The following is a 21,718-nucleotide window of genomic DNA, read 5'->3' as shown; positions in this document are numbered from 1 at the left end:
GGAAACCCTGATGTAAGTGCTCAGCATAGAGTACAGGATCAATGTGAACGGATCCAAAATATTCTGTATCCCAAATTGCCACCAAATAGCCTTTAACTCAATCCACAAAAAACAAGTCCTCACTCAGGTCTATCATCTGTTAAGAAAAATATAGGTGGTTTCCACTTTACTGGTAGCACAAAGGCACTAGAAGAGCACTATGGATCCCCCCAAAAAAGAGTACCTGAGCTCCCAGAACAACATTTAAGTGGTAAAAATGTAATTTTTTGTTCTTCATCACCCAATAGTATAATATTTTGTGATACATCTTTATCTGCATTGTCAATATGCTCAACGCACCCCTAAATTAATTGAGGGGCGCAGTTTGTAAAATGGGATGACTTGTTGAGGACTTCTACTGTTCTGGCATCTCAGGGGCTCTGCCAATGTGACCTGGTACCTGAAAACCATTCCATCTAAATCTAAGCTCCAATATGGTTCTCCTTCACTTCTTCTCTTTGTACTGTCCCTCAAAAGTGGTGTTCGACCACATATGGGGTATTGTCGTACTCCGGAGAAATTGCACAACAAATTGTATGGTTCATTTTCTCCTATTACCCTTGTGAAAATGAAAAATTGGGGGTTAAAGTAACATTTTTGTGGTAAAAATGTGTTTTTCATTTTTACTGATCAATGTTATAAAATTCTGTGAAGCGGTTCAACGTGCTCACCAAACATATAGATAAATTCTTTGAGGGGTCTAGTTTGTAAAAGGGGTCACTTGTGGGGGGTTCCACTGTTCAGACACATCAGGGGCTCTCCAAACGCAACATGGTGTCCACTAACGATTCCAGACAATTTTAGGTTCAAAAGGTCAAATGGTACTCTTTCCTTTCCGAGCACTGCCATGTGCCGAAGCAGTATATTTCCACCACATTTGGGGTATTGCTTTACTCAGTAGAAATTGCATTTGGTGCATCTTCTCTTGTTACCCATGTGAAAATGCCAAATTTGGGGCTAAAGTATCATTTTTGTCAGAAAAAGTTAAATTTTCATTTTTTTTCCTTCCACATTACATAATAGTTTTGTAAATTTTATTGGAAAAATGAGAAATTGCTGATACATTTTTAACTCTTCTATCTTCCTAACGAAAAAAAAGGCAGTTTCACAAATTGTGCTGCTGTAAAGTAGACATGTGGGAAATGTTATTTATTAACTATTTTGTGTGACATAACTTTGGTTTAAGGGCATAAAAATTAAAATTTTGAATTTCCGATATTTTAGCAAATAAACCTTTTGATTTCTGAGAATCATTTATAATACAGCCAGTACCTCCTTAAGTCCTCCAATTTGTAAGCTCAAGGTATCCAGAACAGTGCTGCAGCCATTAATGGCTGAGAATGAGTCTCTGAGAGTGGTTTCACTTCCTTCTGCAAGTGCTGTACTTCAGGGGAATCTGTCACCAGATTTGGGGCCTATTAACTGTGGCCACCACCAGTGGGCTCTTATATAAAGCATTCTAGCATGTTGTATATAAGAGCCCAGGCTGCTGTGTAGACCGTAAAAATCACTTTATAATACTTACCTAAACAGTCGCTGTGATGGAGTTGGGTCACAGGGGCGCCTCCATTCTCCGATGCTGACGCCTCCTCTCTCGGCCATCTTCGTCCTCCTTCTGAAGCCTGTCTACATGACGCATCCTACGTCATACATACACACGCCGGTCCTGCACTTTAATACTTTGATCTGCCCTGCTCAGGGCAGATCAAAGTGGGCCTGCACAGGACCTCAATTTCGGCGAGTGTGGATGACGTAGGACACGTCATGCACCCCGGCTTCAGAAGAAGGACGACAAAGATGGCCAAAAGAGGAGGCGTTGGCAGCGGAGAACGGAGATGCCCATACGACCCAACTCCACCGCAGCGACCGTTTAGGTAAGTACTATGTAGTTATTTTTACGTTCTACACAGCGGCCTGGGCTCTTATATACAGCATGTTAGAATGCTGTATATAAGAGCCCACTGGTGGTTGTAGCTTATAGACTCCAAATCTGCTGACAGGTTCCCTTTAGACCCGCAACACACATTCGTTTAATTTGTACGTGTGCGGTACGTAACCGGAGACACGTACACATGGAGACCCATGTTATTCAATGGTAGATGGCACACACTCGTAAAATCACACGGAACGTGTGACCATGTGGTAAGTACGTGTGTGCGCTTTTCTACACGGACGACATGTCCGTTTTTGGCCGGCAGCACGAAGGCACGGACCCGCTTTAGTCTATGGGTCCGTGCCTGCACGTACTGCACACGGAGTATGTCCGTGTTCAGCACGTTTCGTGGGTGTGCGTTTTTACACTAGTGATCTTTTCTTTTGTTTTTTTTAAATTAAATTCAGTATACTTACCTTTTTTCTGCTGTTCTCAGTCATACTTACATTGGCGCTCGTTTTTTTTCTTCCCCCGGCTCATACCGCTACCCGATCACCAGCATGGCGAGGAACAGCTGTGCAGAGAATACGCGGCAACAATTACTTTGAATATGCCGGCCGCTCATTAATCAATCTCGTATTCCCTGCTTTCCCCACCTACAGACGCCTGTGATTGGTTGCAGTCAGACACGCCCCCCACGCTGAGTGACAGGTGTCTCACTGCACCCAATCACAGCAGCCGGTGGGCATGTCTATACTGTGCAGTAAAATAAATAAATAAGTAATTAAAAAAAACGGCGTGCGGTCCCCCCCAATTTTAATACCAGCCAGATAAAGCCATACGGCTGAAGGCTGGTATTCTCACGTTATGGGGAGCCCCCCAGCCTAACAATATCAGTCAGCAGCCGCCCAGAATTGCCGCATACATTATATGCGACAGTTCTGGGACTGTACCCGGCTCTTCCCGATTTGCCCTGGTGCGTTGGCAAATCGGGGTAATAAGGAGTTTTTGGCAGCCCATAGCTGCCAATAAGTCCTAGATTAATCATGTCAGGCATCTCCCCGAGATACCTTCCATGATTAATCTGTAAATTACAGTAAATAAACACACACAAACCCGAACAATCCTTTATTAGAAAAAAAAACACTAACAAATTGCCTTGTTCACCAATTTAATAAGCCCGAAAAAGCCCTCCATGTCTGGCGTACTCCAGGATGGTCGAGCGTCGCTGCCAGCTCTGCTGCATGAAGGTGACCGGAGCTGCAGAAGACACCGCCGCTCCTGTCAGCTCCACGCAGCTAATAGAGGGCGTTTCTGAACGCGGCGATACCAAATGTGTGTATATTTTTTTAACCCTTTAATTTTCAATGGGGCGAATGGGGGGTGATTTGAACTTTTAGGTTTTTTTATTTTTTTTTAATTTTTTAAAACTTTTTTTTAACTTTTTTTTTTTTATTTTACTAGTCACCCTAGAGGGCTATTGCGATCAGCATTCTGATCGCTCTGCACTATCTGCTGATCACAGCTATACAGCTGCAAACAGCAGATACGCTCTCTTTCTCTTTTGCTGTGCCGCTGGCACAGCGAAAATCAAAGCAATTCATGTGTAGTACAGGAGTCATCACATGACCCTGTGCTACCATGACAACTATCGGAAGTCACATGATCGCGTCACGTGACTTCCGGTATCGGGCGGTAAGTAAAAGTTTACCTCGATCGCGCTTATAATGGCGCTGTCACATATTGACAGCGTCATTTAAGGGGTTAAACAGCACGAGCAGATAACGATTCTGCTCGTGCCTAGCAGGCACACATCTCAGCTGTGAAAATCAGCTGAGATGTGCGCCGATCGCGGCATGCTGCCGCCGGCAGACCGCGGGCAGTAACATTATGACCGCTAGGACGTAATTTTACGGCCCACGGTCATTAAGGGGTTAAATCAGCTTCATTTTTATTTATCAGCAAAATTACACAACACATTTAACAATTTGTTTCCCCACAAACACATCACAGAGAGGTAAAAAATCTTAGTGCCAAAAAACAACACACAAGTTACATAATAAACAATAAAGAGTGCACGCACAGTCCATGCCCACATCAGTTTAAGTGACAAAGTACATATTATTCCCCAATGTACTACCTATAATATAAATTATCCAACATCTTTAGCAACCATATGTGTCCCAGCAATACGTATTTCACCCCACTCCAGTAAATTTATCAACCAGTTACAAGAAGAAGAACCTGGTCTCCTGCACTGTCCTGCAGTAACACCGAGGAGGGAAGGTCCAGAGTATCCAACCACACCCCCCAGATCTTATAGAACTTCTTCAATGCATTTCTTTTAAGGTATACCCCCCTCTCCAGTCGAAGTATAGCGTTAATTCTCTCCCTAAAATCCCTGATGGCCGGAGGGGTCGGGTCTGGCCAGTGGTAAGCCAACAATTTCCTGGCCTGGTACAAGAGGCGCGTAATTCCAATCATCACCGGCAAACTCAAGTCCACCTCCCTCCAGGAGACCCAAAATACATGTAGCAGGTCTTGGTTGTAGACGTATATTAAAGACTTGCCCGATCAACTCTAATACTGCCCTCCAATAGTCTTGAATTTTCCCATAGGACCACATCATGTGCAGCAAATTAGCATTCCCCCGCCCACATCTAGGACAGAGAGCATCCATCCGGATCCCCATCTTTTGTAATAAACTGGGTGTCCTATTCACTCTATGCAACATGAATAGCTGCGACAGTCGTTGGCCTTCAGATATAGCAAGGCTTGAGAGTCTAAGACAGGACTTCATCCCATTGTTCTTCCATCATAGGGCCCAAGGCTCTCTCCCACTTTTCTCTAGCTTGCAAAGGGAATTTGTTGAGGTATCCGGATAACATCACTGTATACAGTCTGGAAATAATACCGTAGAAATGGTCAGATGTCAACAAGTCTGTAAGAATGTGATTTCGCTCTATACTAATGCCCTTGCGAAGTGTCTGTGTCTCATAGGTGTGCCGGAGTTTCAGGTATTGGTAAAAGGAACTTTGCGGTATCCCAAACTCAGCTTGAAGCTGGTCAAAACCTTTAAGTATGTTATTTTTAAGAATCTGAGACACCCAATGCACAACCCTGCTCACCCACATTCTCCAACCCGGGAGATTCTGCAGCTCTACCAGTCCATAGTTATGCCATAATGGCCAGTAGTCCGTTGCGCCTGATATTCCCAGCATCTCCTTCCCTCTATCCCACACCTTGTACAGCAGTGCCAATGTTGGATATAATGGTCTTTCTCTAGGAGAGTATCCTTCCTCCAAAAAAGCCACTGGGTCTTCCCATTTTGCAAGGCCTTTCACCAATTTGCCCCTAGCGTCATATGTCTCATCCTTTCCCCATCCCTTAAAGTGCTACATCTGTTCCGCGACATAATAAACCTACAGGTTGGGGATTGCCAGACACCCGCTCTCCTTCCCTCTCTGCAGGGTCTCGAGGAGGATCCTGGCCAAAGAGTGTTGATTTTGCGGAAAAATTTCCAGCGGATCCATATTGGGGCATTGTAGAGAAGGTACAGAAGTGTGGGTATCAGCACTATTTTTAATATATTAGTACGGACAATAAGGGACATCGGGCGTCGACATCAGGCGTCTGTCTTATTCCTAAATTGACCCTGCACCAGCTCCAGATTTTGAGCATAGTAATCGTGCAGTTGGGCACTAACCATTATCCCTGTCAGGGCTATTCTAACTTAGACAGGAACCATTAGTGACTTTAGGATTGGCATCTCTTATCTGTACAGGAACCGGCAGTGTCAGTTGCAATATTTGGTGTGTTACCTGTATCCAGTGTGAGTTGCTATACGACCATTATATTTAACTTAACTGCAGCCATCTCTGGCACTGTGGTATGAGGGGGCACCATTTTAGATGCCATACCGTCCTGGTCCTTCTCATCATCCTCGATTGCAGAAGACACCAATGGCTGCTGTCTTAACTCCAGGCACTTTCCCTGATAGCAGGAGCCAAATGTGAGTTGAATTACAGGGCAGATGTCAGTATTATAGCAGGATGCAGTTCGTCAGATCTGCTCTGTGTGTCTGCTCTACATGGCCATCAGGACATGGCTCCCAAGAGTCAACTCTTCACATACAAGTCAGCTCTCTACAGCATATTGAGTTTTATACAACAGTAGTTTCTCAGCTTTTCCCCCTGCCTCTGCTTTACAAGCAGTTGTCATAAATCTTTCGCTCATCAGTTCTGTAAGATCCTTTGCATTAAGCATCACAGCTCTCACTGACCAGAGCTGTGTTCTTGTTGAAATGCCATTATATCTATATACAAATATAGTGATAACAGTGTGGACTCTAGAACAATACCGATAACGTAATGTGGTAAAGATGGGCAGAACTTGTACCGAGCAACATAGTTCTACTAATACTACAATTCTATTACGAGATTGTAAGGAGACTGCATAGCTTCAAGCTGCTAAAGAGTCAATTTGAGAATGTCTATAATAGGAAAAATATGTACTACAAGTGGCATATGATTCACATGGTAAATGGGTGTCATGTGCCTTTAGTGGACATGAGTAGAATATGGCTGTTCTCGGGGCATATAATTTCATTTTTACCATTTTACTAACACTATTAAGGAGGCATTGAAGCTCCTAGTAAGGCCGAAAACACACATCCGTTAAAACCACGTCTGTGTAAAACGGGCCGTTTTTCTGGTCCGTTTTCCGTTTTTTAGGTCTGTTTTTATGGTATGTGTGGCCTGCGTATGTATCCCGTATGCTAGCCGTATGTGCGTGTGAAATGTCCGTGTGTGCATGTGAAACTTAAATGACATGTGTTTGTGTTGTCCGTGCGGAATGTCCGTTTGTGATGCAAAATGTCGTTTACTACATGTCGGCAGACAGCAGACAGAGTAGCGCGATGAGAATGAACTCGGGTGAACTTCACCCGACTTCATTGTCATGCCGCGGCTCTGTCTGTGTGCCGTGTACTGATTAGCCGTCACCTGTGAAGGATTCACCGGTGACCGCTAATCCCCCGAGTGAAAAAACAAACAGAAAAAACTCCTAAAATTCAATTTTAATATAAACCGATTAAAAGGGAAGGGAATCTTTCAAAACCAAATCAAAAATCCTTTCAAAAATACAATAAGTGTCAATGTTAAAAAGCCACAAGGGAGGGGGAGGGAATCTGACCCTCACAATGCCCTAGATTCACCCCTTCCTTGCCGATGAGGTCGACGCCCTAAGAACCTGCGCAGTTGGCGCCCCCGCTCTGCGTCGACTCTCCCTCCTAGCCCTATAATGGCCCTAGGAGTTGTGAGGTGATGGTACTATGAAGGATTCACACATTCAAATGAACCAAATTTCAAGATAAAATATAGATAATATCAATAACCTATGTCCAATATAATTAATTGGAAACATGTACGGGCACAATGACCCAGAGCCCACTCAATAAACTCCAGCGGTCCCTGAACGAAACCACCCGACGCGTTTCCCCTCATCAATCTGAGGTTCTTCAGGAGCAGAAAGAAAATTAGTTCATAGAACAAAGAGGTTAATTACTAATCCCCCGAGTGACTGAAGTGTCCCCCCCTCTCTCATACTCCCCGATCCCCGATCACCGGCGCTGCAGGCATTCACACTGCTCCGGCGGCTTTTTCTAATTTGAAAAAGCCGGCCGCTCATTAAACAATCTCGTATTCCCTGCTTTCCCCGCCCACTGGCGCCTATGATTGGTTGCAGTGAGACACGCCCCCACGCTGAGTGACAGGTCTCAGGATTTTTCGGGTGTGTGTGTTTATTTACTGTAACTTACAGATCAATCATGGAAGGTATCTCGGGGAGACGCCTGACATGATTAATCTAGGATTTAGTGGCAGCTATGGGCTGCCATTAACTCCTTAATACCCCGATTTGCCAACGCACCAGGGCAATTCGGGAAGAGCCGGGTACAGTCCCAGAACTGTCGCATATAATGTATGCGGCAATTCTGGGCGGCTGCTGACTGATATTGTTAGGCTGGGGGGCTCCCCATAACGTGGGGCTCCCCATCCTGAGAATACCAGCCTTCAGCCGTATGGCTTTATCTGGCTGGTATTAAAATGGGGGGGACCGCACGCCGTTTTTTTTTAATTATTTATTTATTTATTTTACTGCACAGTATAGACACGCCCACCGGCTGCTGTGATTGGGTGCAGTGACACAGCTGTCACACAGCGTGGTGGGCGTGTGTGACTGCAACCAATCACAGGCGCCTGTGGGCGGGTAAAGCAGGGAATACAAGATTGATTAATGAGCGGCCGGCTTTTTGAAAATAGTAAAAGCCGCCGGAGTTTATATAACAGCTGTGCAGCGCCGCGCCGGAGATCGGGGAACGGTAAGTATGAGAGAGGGGGGGAACTGACCGAAAGACAGCAAGAGGGACAGATAAGACAGAGAGACCGACCGACAGACATAGAGAGAGACCGACCGACGGACTGAGGGAGAGAACGAAACAGAAAAAGAAAAAAGACCGACATCACATGAAAAAAGCACAACACGTACAGGGAACAAACAGATGTGTCCGTGTCACTTGGACGTGCGCACAGACCCATTGACTTTCATTGGGTCCGTGTTGCGTGCTGAAAACGGACATGCTTCCGTGCAAAACGGAGACACAAACGTAGCACGCACACGGACCCACGGACCTTAATGAAAAACGCACATGTGTCCTCAAACATGAAATAACATTGGTGCACGTTTGGCCGTGTCTCCGGTATATACGGAAACGGACCAAACATGCACGTTTTCTACGGATGTGTGTTGCAGGCCTAAGAGAGATCACAAAAAATAATTGTAAACAAATGTCCCTGGTAGATGATTAGAAAGTATGTTGTCAAATGATCATTATTAAAATTACATTACAAAATAGATCTGATGAAATTGGTCTACTTACAAATTAAACTGAGAATTTTTGAGAAAAGTTAAAGAATGATAGAGATATAACCCCAAGTGTATATAAACTCTGTCCACCAAGTATGACAGAGGTGCAGCTAGCAGTGGGCATTGTGGTATTTAAGCAACAGCGGATTGTATAGCTATTCTGACATAAACTTTCAAAGTGCACCATCTATTTATTAATGTATGCAGTTTGTATTGAGAAATCCAGTGACAAACATGCTTTAAATTCAACCACTGAGACTTACTGCAATTGTGGGCACATAGAATATAGAAAGTAATTTGTGAACCTTGCACAAAGTCATAGAACACACCTGAAATTCCTATATATTGGAATAACCACTTTTGCTCTATTAAATACTATAAAGATTCAAAAAGAGTCTCAGATACATGAATACTTGATATAAACTAACTTCTTTATTAACTTCATTCAAGTAATGAAATGTAGAAGTCAGGATAATATTCCTAAATGTGGCCCTCATGATGATGGGCCCATTAACTCATGAAGAGTCATTTTTCAGCACTCAGGAGAGGAAAAACCCCCAATGGAGGAAACCTCTAGGGAACCATGGCTGAAGGACTGCCCTCCCTTAGGCTGCTGATGTCCACTGGTGAGGACAGAAACCGAGCCCGGAATCTGCCCCTTGTTGCAGTATGTAGCTCACTTACTCTGTGACTACATGTAACTGATAAAAGTCCTGGAAATGTCACTTCCATTGATGAGGACAGAAACCGAGCCCGGAATCTGCCTCTGGTTGCAGTATGTAGCTCACTTACTCCGTGAGTACATGTAACTGAGAAAAGTCCTGGAAATGTCACTTCCTTTGATGAGGACAGAAACCGAGCCCGGAATCTGCCTCTTTATTCAGTATGTAGCTCACTTACTCGGTGAGTACATGTAACTGAGAAACGTCCTGGAAATGTCACTTCCTTTCGTGAGGACAGAGACCAAGCCTGGAATCTGCCTTTTCTTTCTAATGCGCAGGTCATACAATCCTAACACGGTGGCCACCATGCCAGTGACTTGCAGTGGAAGATTGGAGTCTTCATCTCGGCTGGAATCCATATTCTATTTTGGAACAGAGACTGCGCTCTGAAATAGTTATCTGCAGAAATAAGAAATATAAGTGAGTTATGATTGAACATAGAGCAGCAGAATATTACAAAGAAGCAACGCTCAATTTATGCCATTACCCACTGAAATAGATTTCTGCAAAAAGATTCAAGATAAGATTTAAATTCATCATTTAAAACTTTTCTCAACTGGGTCCAAGGGGTGGTCCTATTTACTGATGACAGATAATGCTGATTGGAAAAATCACTACATGAAACTGCTCATTTTTTTGACGATGTAGCCATATGAAGGCTTGGTTTTTGTGGGATGAGGTGACGTTTTGAAGCGTTATTAGGAACTGGGGTATGTGATGAGTAATGAAAGATTATGTGTCTGAAAACCATCCACACATTTCAGTGCACAGTTAAATTTACCCATTATATCTATTTTATGTGATCAGTATATTGCATTTTCACATCAAGAAAGGTCTTACCACGTTGCTCCTTTTCATAATATCGTTGTTGGTGCATGCCGCTGATTGTTCGTCGTTCCTGCGGCGACACACATCGCTATGTGTGAGGCCGTAGGAACGACGAACATCTCCTTACCTGCGTCCCCCGACAATGAGGAAGGAAGGAGGTGGGCGGCATGTTCCGGCCGCTCCTCTCCGCCCCTCCTCTGCTATTGGGCGACCGCTTAGTGACGCCGCAGTGACGTCGCTATGACGCCGAACGCACCTCCCCCTTGAAGGAGGGATTGTTCAGTGGTCACAGCGACATCACAGAAAAGGTATGTGCATGTGACGCTGCCATAGCGATAATGTTCGCTACGCAGCGATCACCAAATGTCGCTCGAACGATGGGGGCGGGTGCTATCGCGCACGACATCGCTAGCTATCGCTAGCGATGTTGCAGCATGTAAAGCACCCTTAACTTTGTAACTTAAAAGATACAAGAGATAGAAAAGTACTTACGGAATCTTTCCCTCCATCTTGGGGTTTCCTCTCTGCTTCAGTGTTGCCCAAACTTCTAATCTGTGGCTTTGTACACCAGAATGGGGTTGCTCTTTTCTTCCAATGTCGCTGGGATTTATGCGATTTGCGAGCAGTTGTATTTCCTCATCCCGTGTAGCAATTTATCAAGCTACTTTAGAAAATGGACTAAAAAACCCCTTCTCAAGACAATGAATGAGGTGGGTTCTCATTTCGCGGTTGATATATTTGCATATTACATTTCCATTTTTAGTTAACAGCTCATATGCATTTGCTATGCAATACACACCACAGTCATACTTATTTGGCTGCCGATCAACATTGAGAAATGTCACGTTTCTCAGGGGGTTACGAGCAACCTGACTATAAAGTTCAAGAATCTGCCTTTTCCCTGAGCGTGATAGACTTGAGTTCATGCTGTCAGCAATGAGGATTCTTCCATCTCTGAAGCAGGAGGTGAACCAGTGTCTACGGTCTTCATCATAGTGTATTTGTACTGAGGGACCAGACACTGGTTGATATCCTAGTTGTGCCACCGCACAGGACTGCAGTCCATCTGCCTCAAATTGTCTTTTGAGAATCTCCTGAGCGGTGTCTATGATGTCGTCATCCAACCACTCATCACTCTCCAGGATTGCTCTCTGACTGGGAGTGAGTTTTACAGGAGATTGACATGTTGTTGAGGCAGGTACAGAAATCTCTGTCGGTGCAACAACTTTATTTTCTATGGGGCTGTCCAATTTCTGGTCAGATCTGCTGGCTGGAAGAAAGGAAACAGGAGTTAAAAAAGTAAATTGGTAAAGGGGAATTTAAGGGGCATGTTTCACCAGAATTTTGGTTTGGGCTTTTATGAAAGAAAGGCAATTTCTTGGTTTCGCCTGTTTCTTTTTGGGTTCGATATGCAAGACAGAGCCAATCATTCAAAGTCTACAGTGTAAATGACTACTGAGGGGTTCTGTGAACAGTATACAACATGCATAGTGGTTTTATTGTTATTCTTACCCGGTTTATGGAGAATGACTCTCGCAAGCTCATCATTCTTCTTTTTTTGAGCATTTTCAGGAGCTTGACATGTTGTTAAGAAAAGTACAGAAATGTCCATCGGTACAACAACTGTGCTCTCGATGGGGCTGTCCAATTTCTGGTCAGATCTCCTGGCTGGAAGAAAGGAAACAAGAGTTAAAAAATTAAATTGATAAGGGTGATTTTAAGGGGCATGTTTTACCAGAACTTTTGTGATTTGGGCTTTTATGAAAGAAAGGCAATTTCTTGGTTTCGCCTGTTTCTTTTTGGGTTTGATATGCAAGACTGAGCCAATCATTCAAAGTCTACAGTGTGAATGACTACTGAGGGGTTATGTGAACAGAATACAACATGCATAGTGGTTTTATTGTTATTCTTACCTGGTTTATGGAGAATGACTCTCGCAAGCTCATTATTCTCCTTTTTTTGAGCATTTTCAGGAGCTTGACATGTTGTTAAGAAAGGTACAGAAATGTCCATCGGTACAACAACTGTGCTCTCGATGGGGCTGTCCAATTTCTGGTCAGATCTCCTGGCTGGAAGAAAGGAAACAAGAGTTAAAAAATTGTGATTTTAAGGGGCATGTTTTACCAGAATTTTTGTGATTTGGGCTTTTATGAAAGAAAGGCAATTTCTTGGTTTCGCCTGTTTGTATTTGGGTTTGATATGCAAGACAGAGCCAATCATTCAAAGTCTACAGTGTAAATGACTACTGAGGGGTTCTGTGAACAGTATACAACATGCATAGTAGTTTTATTGTTATTCTTACCCGGTTTATGGAGAATGACTCTCGCAAGCTCATTATTCTCCTTTTTTTGAGCATTTTCAGGAGCTTGACATGTTGTTGAGGCAGGCACAGAAATGTCCATCGGTACAACAACTGTGCTCTCGATGGGGCTGTCCAATTTCTGGTCAGATCTCCTGGCTGGAAGAAAGGAAACAAGAGTTAAAAAATTAAATTGATAAGGGTGATTTTAAGGGGCATGTTTTACCATAACTTTTGTGACTTGGGCTTTTATGAAAGAAAGGCAATTTCTTGGTTTCGCCTGTTTCTTTTTGGGTTTGATATGCAAGACTGAGCCAATCATTCAAAGTCTACAGTGTAAATGACTACTGAGGGGTTATGCGAACAGAATACAACATGCATAGTAGTTTTATTGTTATTCTTACCTGGTTTATGGAGAATGACTCTCGCAAGCTCATTATTCTTTTTTTGAGCATTTTCAGGAGCTTTACATGTTGTTGAGGCAGGTACAGAAATGTCCATCGGTGCAACAACTGTGCTCTTGATGGGGCTGTCCAATTTCTGGTCAGATCTCCTGGCTGGAAGAAAGGAAACAAGAGTTAAAAAATTAAATTGATAAGGGTGATTTTAAGGGGCATGTTTTACCAGAACTTTTGTGATTTGGGCTTTTATGAAAGGCAATTTCTTGGTTTCGCCTGTTTGTTTTTGGGTTTGATATGCAAGACAGAGCCAATCATTCAAAGTCTACAGTGTGAATGACTACTCAGGGGTTCTGTGAACAGAATACAACATGCATAGTGGTTTTATTGTTATTCTTACCTGGTTTATGGACAATGACTTCCACAAGCTCATCATTCTCCTCTTTTTGACCATTTTCAGTAGATTGACATGTTGTTGAGGCAGGTACAGAAATGTCTGTCGGTGCAAAAACTGTGCTCTCTATGGGGCTGTCCAATTTCTGGTCAGATCTGCTGGCTGGAAGAAAGAATACAGGAGTTAGTTAAAAAAAGTAAATTGGTAAAGGTGATTTTAAGGGGCATGTTTCACCAGAATTTTGGTTTGAGCTTTTATGAAAGAAAGGCAATTTCTTGGTTTTGCCTGTTTCTTTTTGGGTTTGATATGCAAGACAGAGCCAATCATTCAAAGTCTACAGTGTGAATGACTACTGAGGGGTTATGTGAACAGAATACAACATGCATAGTGGTTTTATTGTTATTACCTGGTTTATGGACAATGACTTCCTCAAGCTCATCAGTCTCCTTTTTCTGGGCATTTCTAGTTCTCCTAAGCATTAAAAGGAATGGAAAGATCTTAAGCGATAATATTGCTTCATTGAGAAATTAGTATATGAATTTTATTTACAAGCATACTGGAATTTTTTGTATTAACACAACATAAACAATCAGGACATGCACCAATAGACACAATTAATATGGAAGTATTCTAATCATGGTTCATGGCTGCTAGAGTATAGACTAACTAGATACACAAAGACCCCTAGGAATCAAGACTGCTGTTGAGGAGGGGATGTGTTAAAGAATTTCCCCTGATTCATTAGGAAACATATTCCACCTAATGAATCCAGAACACTTGACATGTGGTGTGCGCCTTACCATGAAATTTACTCTAGTCAGGGACTGGAGTAAGATTTCTGGCATAAGGAACGCAACAGGTTATTATGTATTAGATAAGCTGTAGCATCAAGACCCAGCCCTGGCACGAGACTGGTGTGAAAGCAAAAAAGTAAAAACATTTTTGCCCCAATCTACAATAATGTGATTTACACCAGTTTTTTGTAATTGCTTTGATGATTCGGGGCCATAGAATTCAACAGAGCCTGTATAGAATAGACTTCTTTCTAGAGTGGATGTGCCCTAAGTCTGTGAAAGGGACAAATACATCTGGGTAACACCCTATAATATTAGGCCTCTTATTATAAATATATATATATATATATATATATATATATATATATACCGTGTTTTTCCAAAAATAAGACACTGTTTGCCCCCCAAAAAAGCGCTAGGGCTTATTTTTGGAGGAGGTCTTATTCTTGGAGAAACACGGGGGTAAGTGTACCCCCCAAAAAAGCAGACCCCCCCCAGACCAGGACATCTGCATGGTTCCCAGGTCCTCCTGTGATCTCCAGTCGGTGCTGCACGCCGTCCTACCCTGCTGCTAACTGACACGCTGCCACACACAGCCAATCACAGATACACACAGCAGATCGCAGATATACACTGCAGATCACACACAGCAGATCGCAGGCATGCACAGCCATCACAGATACACACATCCGATCGCAGACACACACAGCCGATCACAGATACACACAGCAGATCACAGATACACACAGCCGATCACAGATACACACAGCCGATCACAGATACACACAGCCGATCACAGACACACACAGCCGATCACAGATACACACAGCCGATCACAGACACACACAGCCGATCACAGATACACACAGCCGATCACAGATACACACAGCCGATCACAGACACACACAGCCGATCACAGATACACACAGCCGATCACAGATACACACAGCCGATCACAGATACACACAGCCGATCACAGATACACACAGCAGATCGCAGGCACGCACAGCCATCACAGATACACACATCCGATCGCAGGCACACACAGCCGATCACAGATACACACATCCGATCGCAGGCACACACAGCCGATCACAGATACACACATCCAAACGCAGACACACACAGCCGATCACAGATACACACAGCAGATCGCAGGCACGCACAGCCATCACAGATACACACAGCAGATCGCAGGCACACACAGCCGATCACAGATACCCACATCCGATCACAGGAACACACAGCCGATCACAGATACACACATCCGAACGCAGACACACACAGCCGATCACAGATACACACAGCCGATCACAGATACACACAGCCGATCACAGATACACACAGCAGATCGCAGGAACACACAGCCGATCACAGATACACACATCCGAACGCAGACACACACAGCCGATCGCAGAAAAACACAGCCGATCGCAGACACACACACACACAGCCGATTGCAGACACACACACACACATCACATCACATCCAGCACTTACGGCAGCAGAAAATGAGAGCAAGTCACGTGTCCGGCCGCAGGTCCTGTTCGTCGTGCTGCACCGCACTGCCTCTCAGGATTCTCCCGGCGAGAAGAGATCGGTGTCACTGGATGAGGTGAGTGTGTATGCGATCCGATGTGTGTGCGATCCGATGTTTGTGTGTGTGTGTGATTTGTTGTTTGCGTGTGCGATCTGAATGTGTGTGCGATCCGATGTTTGTGTATGAGATCTGGTGTGTGTGTGAGATCTGATTGTGTGTGTGTGTGTGTGTGTGTGTGTGTGTGTGAGCTGATGTGTGCGGGTGTGTGATCACTACAGGTCCTGCAGCTCAGTGTCTGGTGAGTGTAATTGCCGGGTGCCGCTGTGTATAATGAAGTGTCCTGCAGTATCTGTATCTTTTTTAGCTGCACGGACACTTCATTATTGATCCGGGACTAGGGCTTATTTTCGGGGGAGGGCTTATATTTAAGCCTTTCTTCGAAAATGCTGAAAATCCCTGCTAGGGCTTATTTTTGGGGGAGGTCTTATTTTTGGAAAAACACGGTATGTTCTCATTGTTGCATGCCACTCATAGGCAGTGCTGGCTCCCCTCCTTTTTGCGTTTAGATGGTCGGTGGTTGACCGCCACCTTGCCGTGCACACCCAGTGTGGTTTGCAAATTCCTTCTGTTACCATCAAAATTTATGTTGGTGCCTGTTCACACACGGCCACCGCCTCCTGTTCCATAGGCATTATTACTTAAGCACCACCTGCCTGGGGCTGTTCCGCCCTTCATCCATGTCTGCTGTTCTGGCACTGTGGGGGTCAGTTCTGACATTGTGCTGGTGTGTGTGGTTCTGCCGCACACGCTGGCACCTGGACTGCCCTTTTACTCGCAGTTGTCAGCCCTTGCAGCATGGGAGCGGTTCTGACACTTCTCAGGTAGGTGATGTTCTTATACGGTCCTGCGCATTACACGAGACCTTAGGGTACGTATATAAATTATAAATATAGTGTAGGGACCCCCCTTATAGAGATTTGCCGTGACGGGGCAGGGGGGCTCAAATCATTGATCAATTATTTGCCAAAAATCTCATTGAACTGTCACAGTAGGAATGAATTTGTGAATATTACACTTTTTACTTTCTCATTGTTGCATGCCACTCATAGGCAGTGCTGGCTCCCCTCCTTTTTGCATATATATACATATATATATATATATATATATATATATATATATATATATATATATATATATAAAAAATGATGTCAGAAACTTACCAGATGTAAAAACACAGCCCGAAACCGATTATGTTCAGAATTACTGTTACAATAAAAATTGCAACAATCACATATATACTAGAACCTATGAGAGAAAAAAACATGGGAAATATTTATATAAACATATAGAAAGTACATATGCAACTTTTATAATTTTGCAAGAAATAATTATACACCATATATCGTACATGAGCCTTGTGAGTATATTCAGACGCAAACTTATGTGACTTTTTTGCCATGATTGCTGTAAAACTATTGCAAAATTCATATTTGCAAAATCCTACCAACACGGACCCATTTTCCTTTGGTTTTGCAATTCTTGTGACAAATCTATTCTATTATATCAGATAATGTATCCCTTGTCACAGAACTCCAAGGTGACAGTGAATATTCCTAAAACTACACTTATCCTATATAGTTTTATGGCTTTTGTCTGCCATGTCCTAAAGGAATACACAAGTGTGATGATCATATCAATTTATTGCCAGAACTTCCTCAAAAGGAAGTGCAAAATCTCTGCAAGAACAGTAAATCAATCAATCCAATAGAATCATTATATCCGGATATAGCCATAGACAGTTTTGATAAATGCAGTAAATGTCGCCCCACATCAGTCCTAGTGCGGTGTCAGGAAATAACATAATATAGGGGCATTTATCTCTATATTATGTGATCAGTGTGCTCAGTTTATGAAACAAAGACAATTTCTAGACCGCTCCTGTTTTTAGGATATTTGCTAGTTACAGGGAACCAGTCACCAGATTTGGTAACTATAAGGCTGGGGCCACACAAGGATTACTGCGATCCCCTCGCATGACACTCGGCTCCCGCTGGCAGCACAGCAGAGCCGAGTGTCATGCAAATGTCCCTGCGACTGAGGTCCGACCGTGCGAGCGGACCTCCGCTGCCGGGGACGGGCTGGCTCTGAGGAAAGGTGGGTCGGCACTGAGGAGGGGAGGGACAGATTTACCTCCCTCTCTCCTCCGTTGCCGGCTATTGCCATTCTCGCACTGCACTCGTGGTACACCGGTGTACCGCGAGTGCGGTGCAATTTTTCTCTCGCTTCATAGACTTGAATGAGTGCGAGAGAAAACAGGAACACATTACAGTCGCAGCATGCTGCGATTGTTTTCTCAGTCCGGTTAGGGCTGAGAAAATAATCGCTCGTGCGCTTACAAACAAGCTAATGTTGGTCCGAGTGGTATACGATTTTTTATCGCACTCCACTCGCATCGTTTTTTTCACCGTGTGTCTTAGGCCTAAGCTGCGGCCACCACCAGTGGGCTCTTATATACAGCATTCTAACATACTGTATATAAGAGCCCAAGCCGCTGTGTAGAACGTAAAAATCACTTTATAATACTCTGTGGTCACTGCGATGGAGTTGGGTCATATGGGCATCTCCGTTCTCCAATGCCGGTGCCTCCTCTTTCGGCCATCTTTGTCCTTCTGTAGTCAGAGTGCATGACTCGTCCGACATCATCCACACTCACCGGCATTGAGGCCCTGCGCAGGCGCACTTTGATCTGCCCTGAGCAGGGTAGATCAAAGTATTGTAATGTGCCTGTGCGCGGCCGGCAAGTGTGTATGACGTACAACACGTCATGCATCCAAGATTCAGAAGGAGGACTAAGGTGGCCGCAAGAGGAGGCGACGGCATCGGAGAACGTAGACGCCCATATGACCCAACTCCACCGGAGCGACTGTTTAGGTAAGTATTATAAAGTGTTTTTTACGTTCTACACAGCGGCCTGGGCTCTTATATACAGCATGTTAGCATACTGTATATAAAAGCCCACTGGTGGTGGCCGCAGCTTATAGGCCCCAAGTCTGCTGACAGGTTCCCTTTAACCTGACTGAGCTGATTTTACAGAGTCAATAGTCTAAATGACTACTGAGTGGTTAGGAGCAAAGAATACAGACCTTGTATGTGGGATTAAAGCGGGCTTTACACGCTACAATATATCTAACGATGTGCTGGCGGGGTCATGTCGTAAGTGATGCACATCCGGCATCGTTTGTGTTGTTGTAGCGTGTGAAACCTACGTGTGATTGCGATTGAACGAAAAACCGTTGATCGCATACACGTCTTTCAATTACTAAAAATTGAACGTCCGGTTGTTCATTGTTCCCGAGGCAGCACACATCACTGTGTGTGACACCCCGGGAACGATGAACACAGCTTACCTGCATCCCGCCGAAAATGCTAAAGGAAGGAGGTGGGCGGGATGTTTACGTCCCGCTCATCACCGCCCCTCCGCTTCATTTGGCCGGCCGCAGTGTGACATCGCTGTGACGCTGAACGTCCCTCCCCCTTCAGGAAGTGGATGTTCGCCGTCCACATCGAGGTCGTATGGAGGGTAAGTACGTGTGACGGGATTTAATCGTTTGTGTGACACGGGCAACAAATTGAACGTGCTGCACATACGATGGGGGCGTGTCACATCGCATACGATATCGCATGTGTAATTGTAAGGTGTAAAGCAGCCTATACTGTTATGCTTACCTAGTTTATGGAAAAAGTTTTCCACAATGTCTTTGTCATTTTTTGTTTTTGCCCTAAAAAGTAAAAGAAATGAAAAGAGCTTAAATATTAAAGTTTAATTGAGAAACAAGTATTTTCCAATTTAGTCATAAAAATAATCAAGCATGTGCATAAGATTTCTGAAATCTCATTTTATCTAGTATTGCAAAAAACAGCTTTTAATTTGCATAAAAAAAAAATGCTGCAAAACCGTGTGAACGTAGCCTAATGTGGGATTTACACGAGACGATATATTGTGCGATATGTCGTCGGGGTCACGGTTTTCGTCGTCGTCTCGTGTGACACCTCCGAGCGACGCAGTGTCGCTCACAAATCATGAGTCGTGTACTCGTCGTTAACTTTCATAATATCGTTTATTTTAATGGGTGCAGGTTGTTCATCGTTTCCGTGGCATCACACATTGCTCCGTGTGACACCATGGGAACGATGAACACAGCTTACCTGCGTCCCATCCCACGGCACCCGCCGGCTTAATGGAAGGAAGGAGGTGGGCGTGATGTTTACATCCTGCTCATCTCCGCCCCTCCGCTTCTATTGGCCGGCTGCCGTGTGACGTCGCTGTGATGCCGAACGTCCCTCCCACTTCAGGAAGTGGACATTCGTCGCCCACAGCGAGGTCGTCCGGAAGGTAAGTGCGTGTGACGGGGGTTAAACGAGTTTGTGCGCCACGGGCAGCGATTTGCCCGTGATGCAAAAACGACGGGGACGGGTACGATCGCTCGTGCAATCGCACGATAGATCGACTCGTGTAAAGCAGGCTTAAGGCCAAATTCCCAAGATGAGTGTTTGGTGAGTTTTTGATTTCTGCACCTATTAGCTAGATTAGGTCACATGTGTTTTTTTCATTACATTTTTACATGAGCATTTATCACTGTTTTTTTCTGCTGTGGCTTTTGTAACTTTTTGGTATGTCATATTTTAAATACAGCTGCTTTAGTTTGGATACTTCCTGTTACTTAGCTTTGGTGACACTTTATAGATACAGTCATAGTTACATAGGTTGAAAAAAGACCTAGGTCCATCTAGTTCAACCTTCCTCCACCAATTATATATTTTGTCATTAAATCATTTATAACTGACAATGTTGTGTACTGAGGAAATCCAGCCCTTTTTTAAAAGCTGATAGGGTATGTGCGCACATTGCGTACTAGCCCAGCACCGTAAAAGGTGCGCTTCAGAGCGCAGCTGAAAAGCTCCGTTCTGAGGCGCATGGTGCCGGCGAGAACGTGCGCTCTGCCTGCAGCTCCTGCCATAGACAGAGCAGGAGCTGCCGGCAAAGCGCACGGAAGAAGTGACATGTCACTTCTTTTTACGCAGCGCTTCGGCAGTAGCCGAAGCGCTGCGTTGTAATATGCCACGTGCGGACAGCCCCTGCACAATCTCCATAGATTGTGCAGGGGACGCAGGACGCATGCAGTTACGCTGCGCTACAAAGCGCAGCGTAACTGCATGAATTTACGCAACGTGCGCACATAGCCTTATAGTGTCTGCCATTACTACCTCTTGTGGTAGGGCATTCCACAGTCTGACTACTCTAACTGTAAAGCATCCTTTCCTATTTAGCTGCCGGAATCGCTTTTCTGACACTCGCAGTGAATTCCCACTGGTCTTTAGTATTGACTTCAGAAGGAATAAGTCATGTCCCATTCCTTTGTATTGACCACACTTATTTATACATATAAATGACATCACTCTGAGACGTCTTTTTTCTAAGCTAAACATATCTAACTTTTGCAACCTGTCATCATATGGGAGGCCTCCATTCCTTGTAGTAGTCTAGTTAACCACCTTTGAACTGACTCTAAGGGGTACTTTGCACGTTGCGACATCGCTACTACGATGTCGTCGGGGTCAAATCGAAAGCGACGCACATCCGGCGCCAGTAACGACGTCGCAACGTGTAAAGCCTAGATGCACCGATAAACGATCGCAAAAGCGTCGTAAATCGGTGATCTGTGCAGTGTCGGTTATTTTCATAATTTCGCTGCAACGACAGGTACGATGTTGTTCCTCGTTCCTGCGGCAGCACACATCGCTGTGTATGAAGCCGCAGGAGCGAGGAACTTCTCTTTACCTGCCTCCACCGGCTATGCGGAAGGAAGGAGGTGGGCGGGATGTTTACGTCCCGCTCATCTCCGCCTC

The 21,718-nt window shown here is 44.4% G+C and overlaps 1 protein-coding gene across 2 annotated transcripts in view; it reads right to left on the bottom strand.

Moving 5' to 3' along the window:
- Positions 1-9,462: 9,462 nt before the first annotated feature.
- LOC142294999 (uncharacterized) overlaps positions 9,463-21,718 on the bottom strand; it is a 28,554-nt gene continuing 16,298 nt past the window's right edge. For both annotated transcript variants that reach the window (XM_075338067.1, XM_075338066.1), the window contains exons 3-8: positions 19,538-19,590; positions 17,032-17,116; positions 13,884-13,948; positions 13,484-13,639; positions 10,879-11,656; positions 9,463-9,957 (exon numbers count right to left, since the gene is read on the bottom strand). In XM_075338067.1, coding sequence (XP_075194182.1) covers positions 11,043-11,656; positions 13,484-13,639; positions 13,884-13,948; positions 17,032-17,116; positions 19,538-19,590 — 973 coding nt within the window. In that variant the 3' untranslated portion in view covers positions 9,463-9,957; positions 10,879-11,042. The remainder of the gene's footprint in view (positions 9,958-10,878; positions 11,657-13,483; positions 13,640-13,883; positions 13,949-17,031; positions 17,117-19,537; positions 19,591-21,718) is intronic.

Source organism: Anomaloglossus baeobatrachus, chromosome 3 (assembly GCF_048569485.1).
Source record: "Anomaloglossus baeobatrachus isolate aAnoBae1 chromosome 3, aAnoBae1.hap1, whole genome shotgun sequence".
Lineage (NCBI taxonomy): Eukaryota > Metazoa > Chordata > Amphibia > Anura > Aromobatidae > Anomaloglossus > Anomaloglossus baeobatrachus.
The sequence above is the reverse complement of the archived record's forward strand: the minus strand, read 5'-3'. Positions and strand labels throughout refer to the sequence as shown.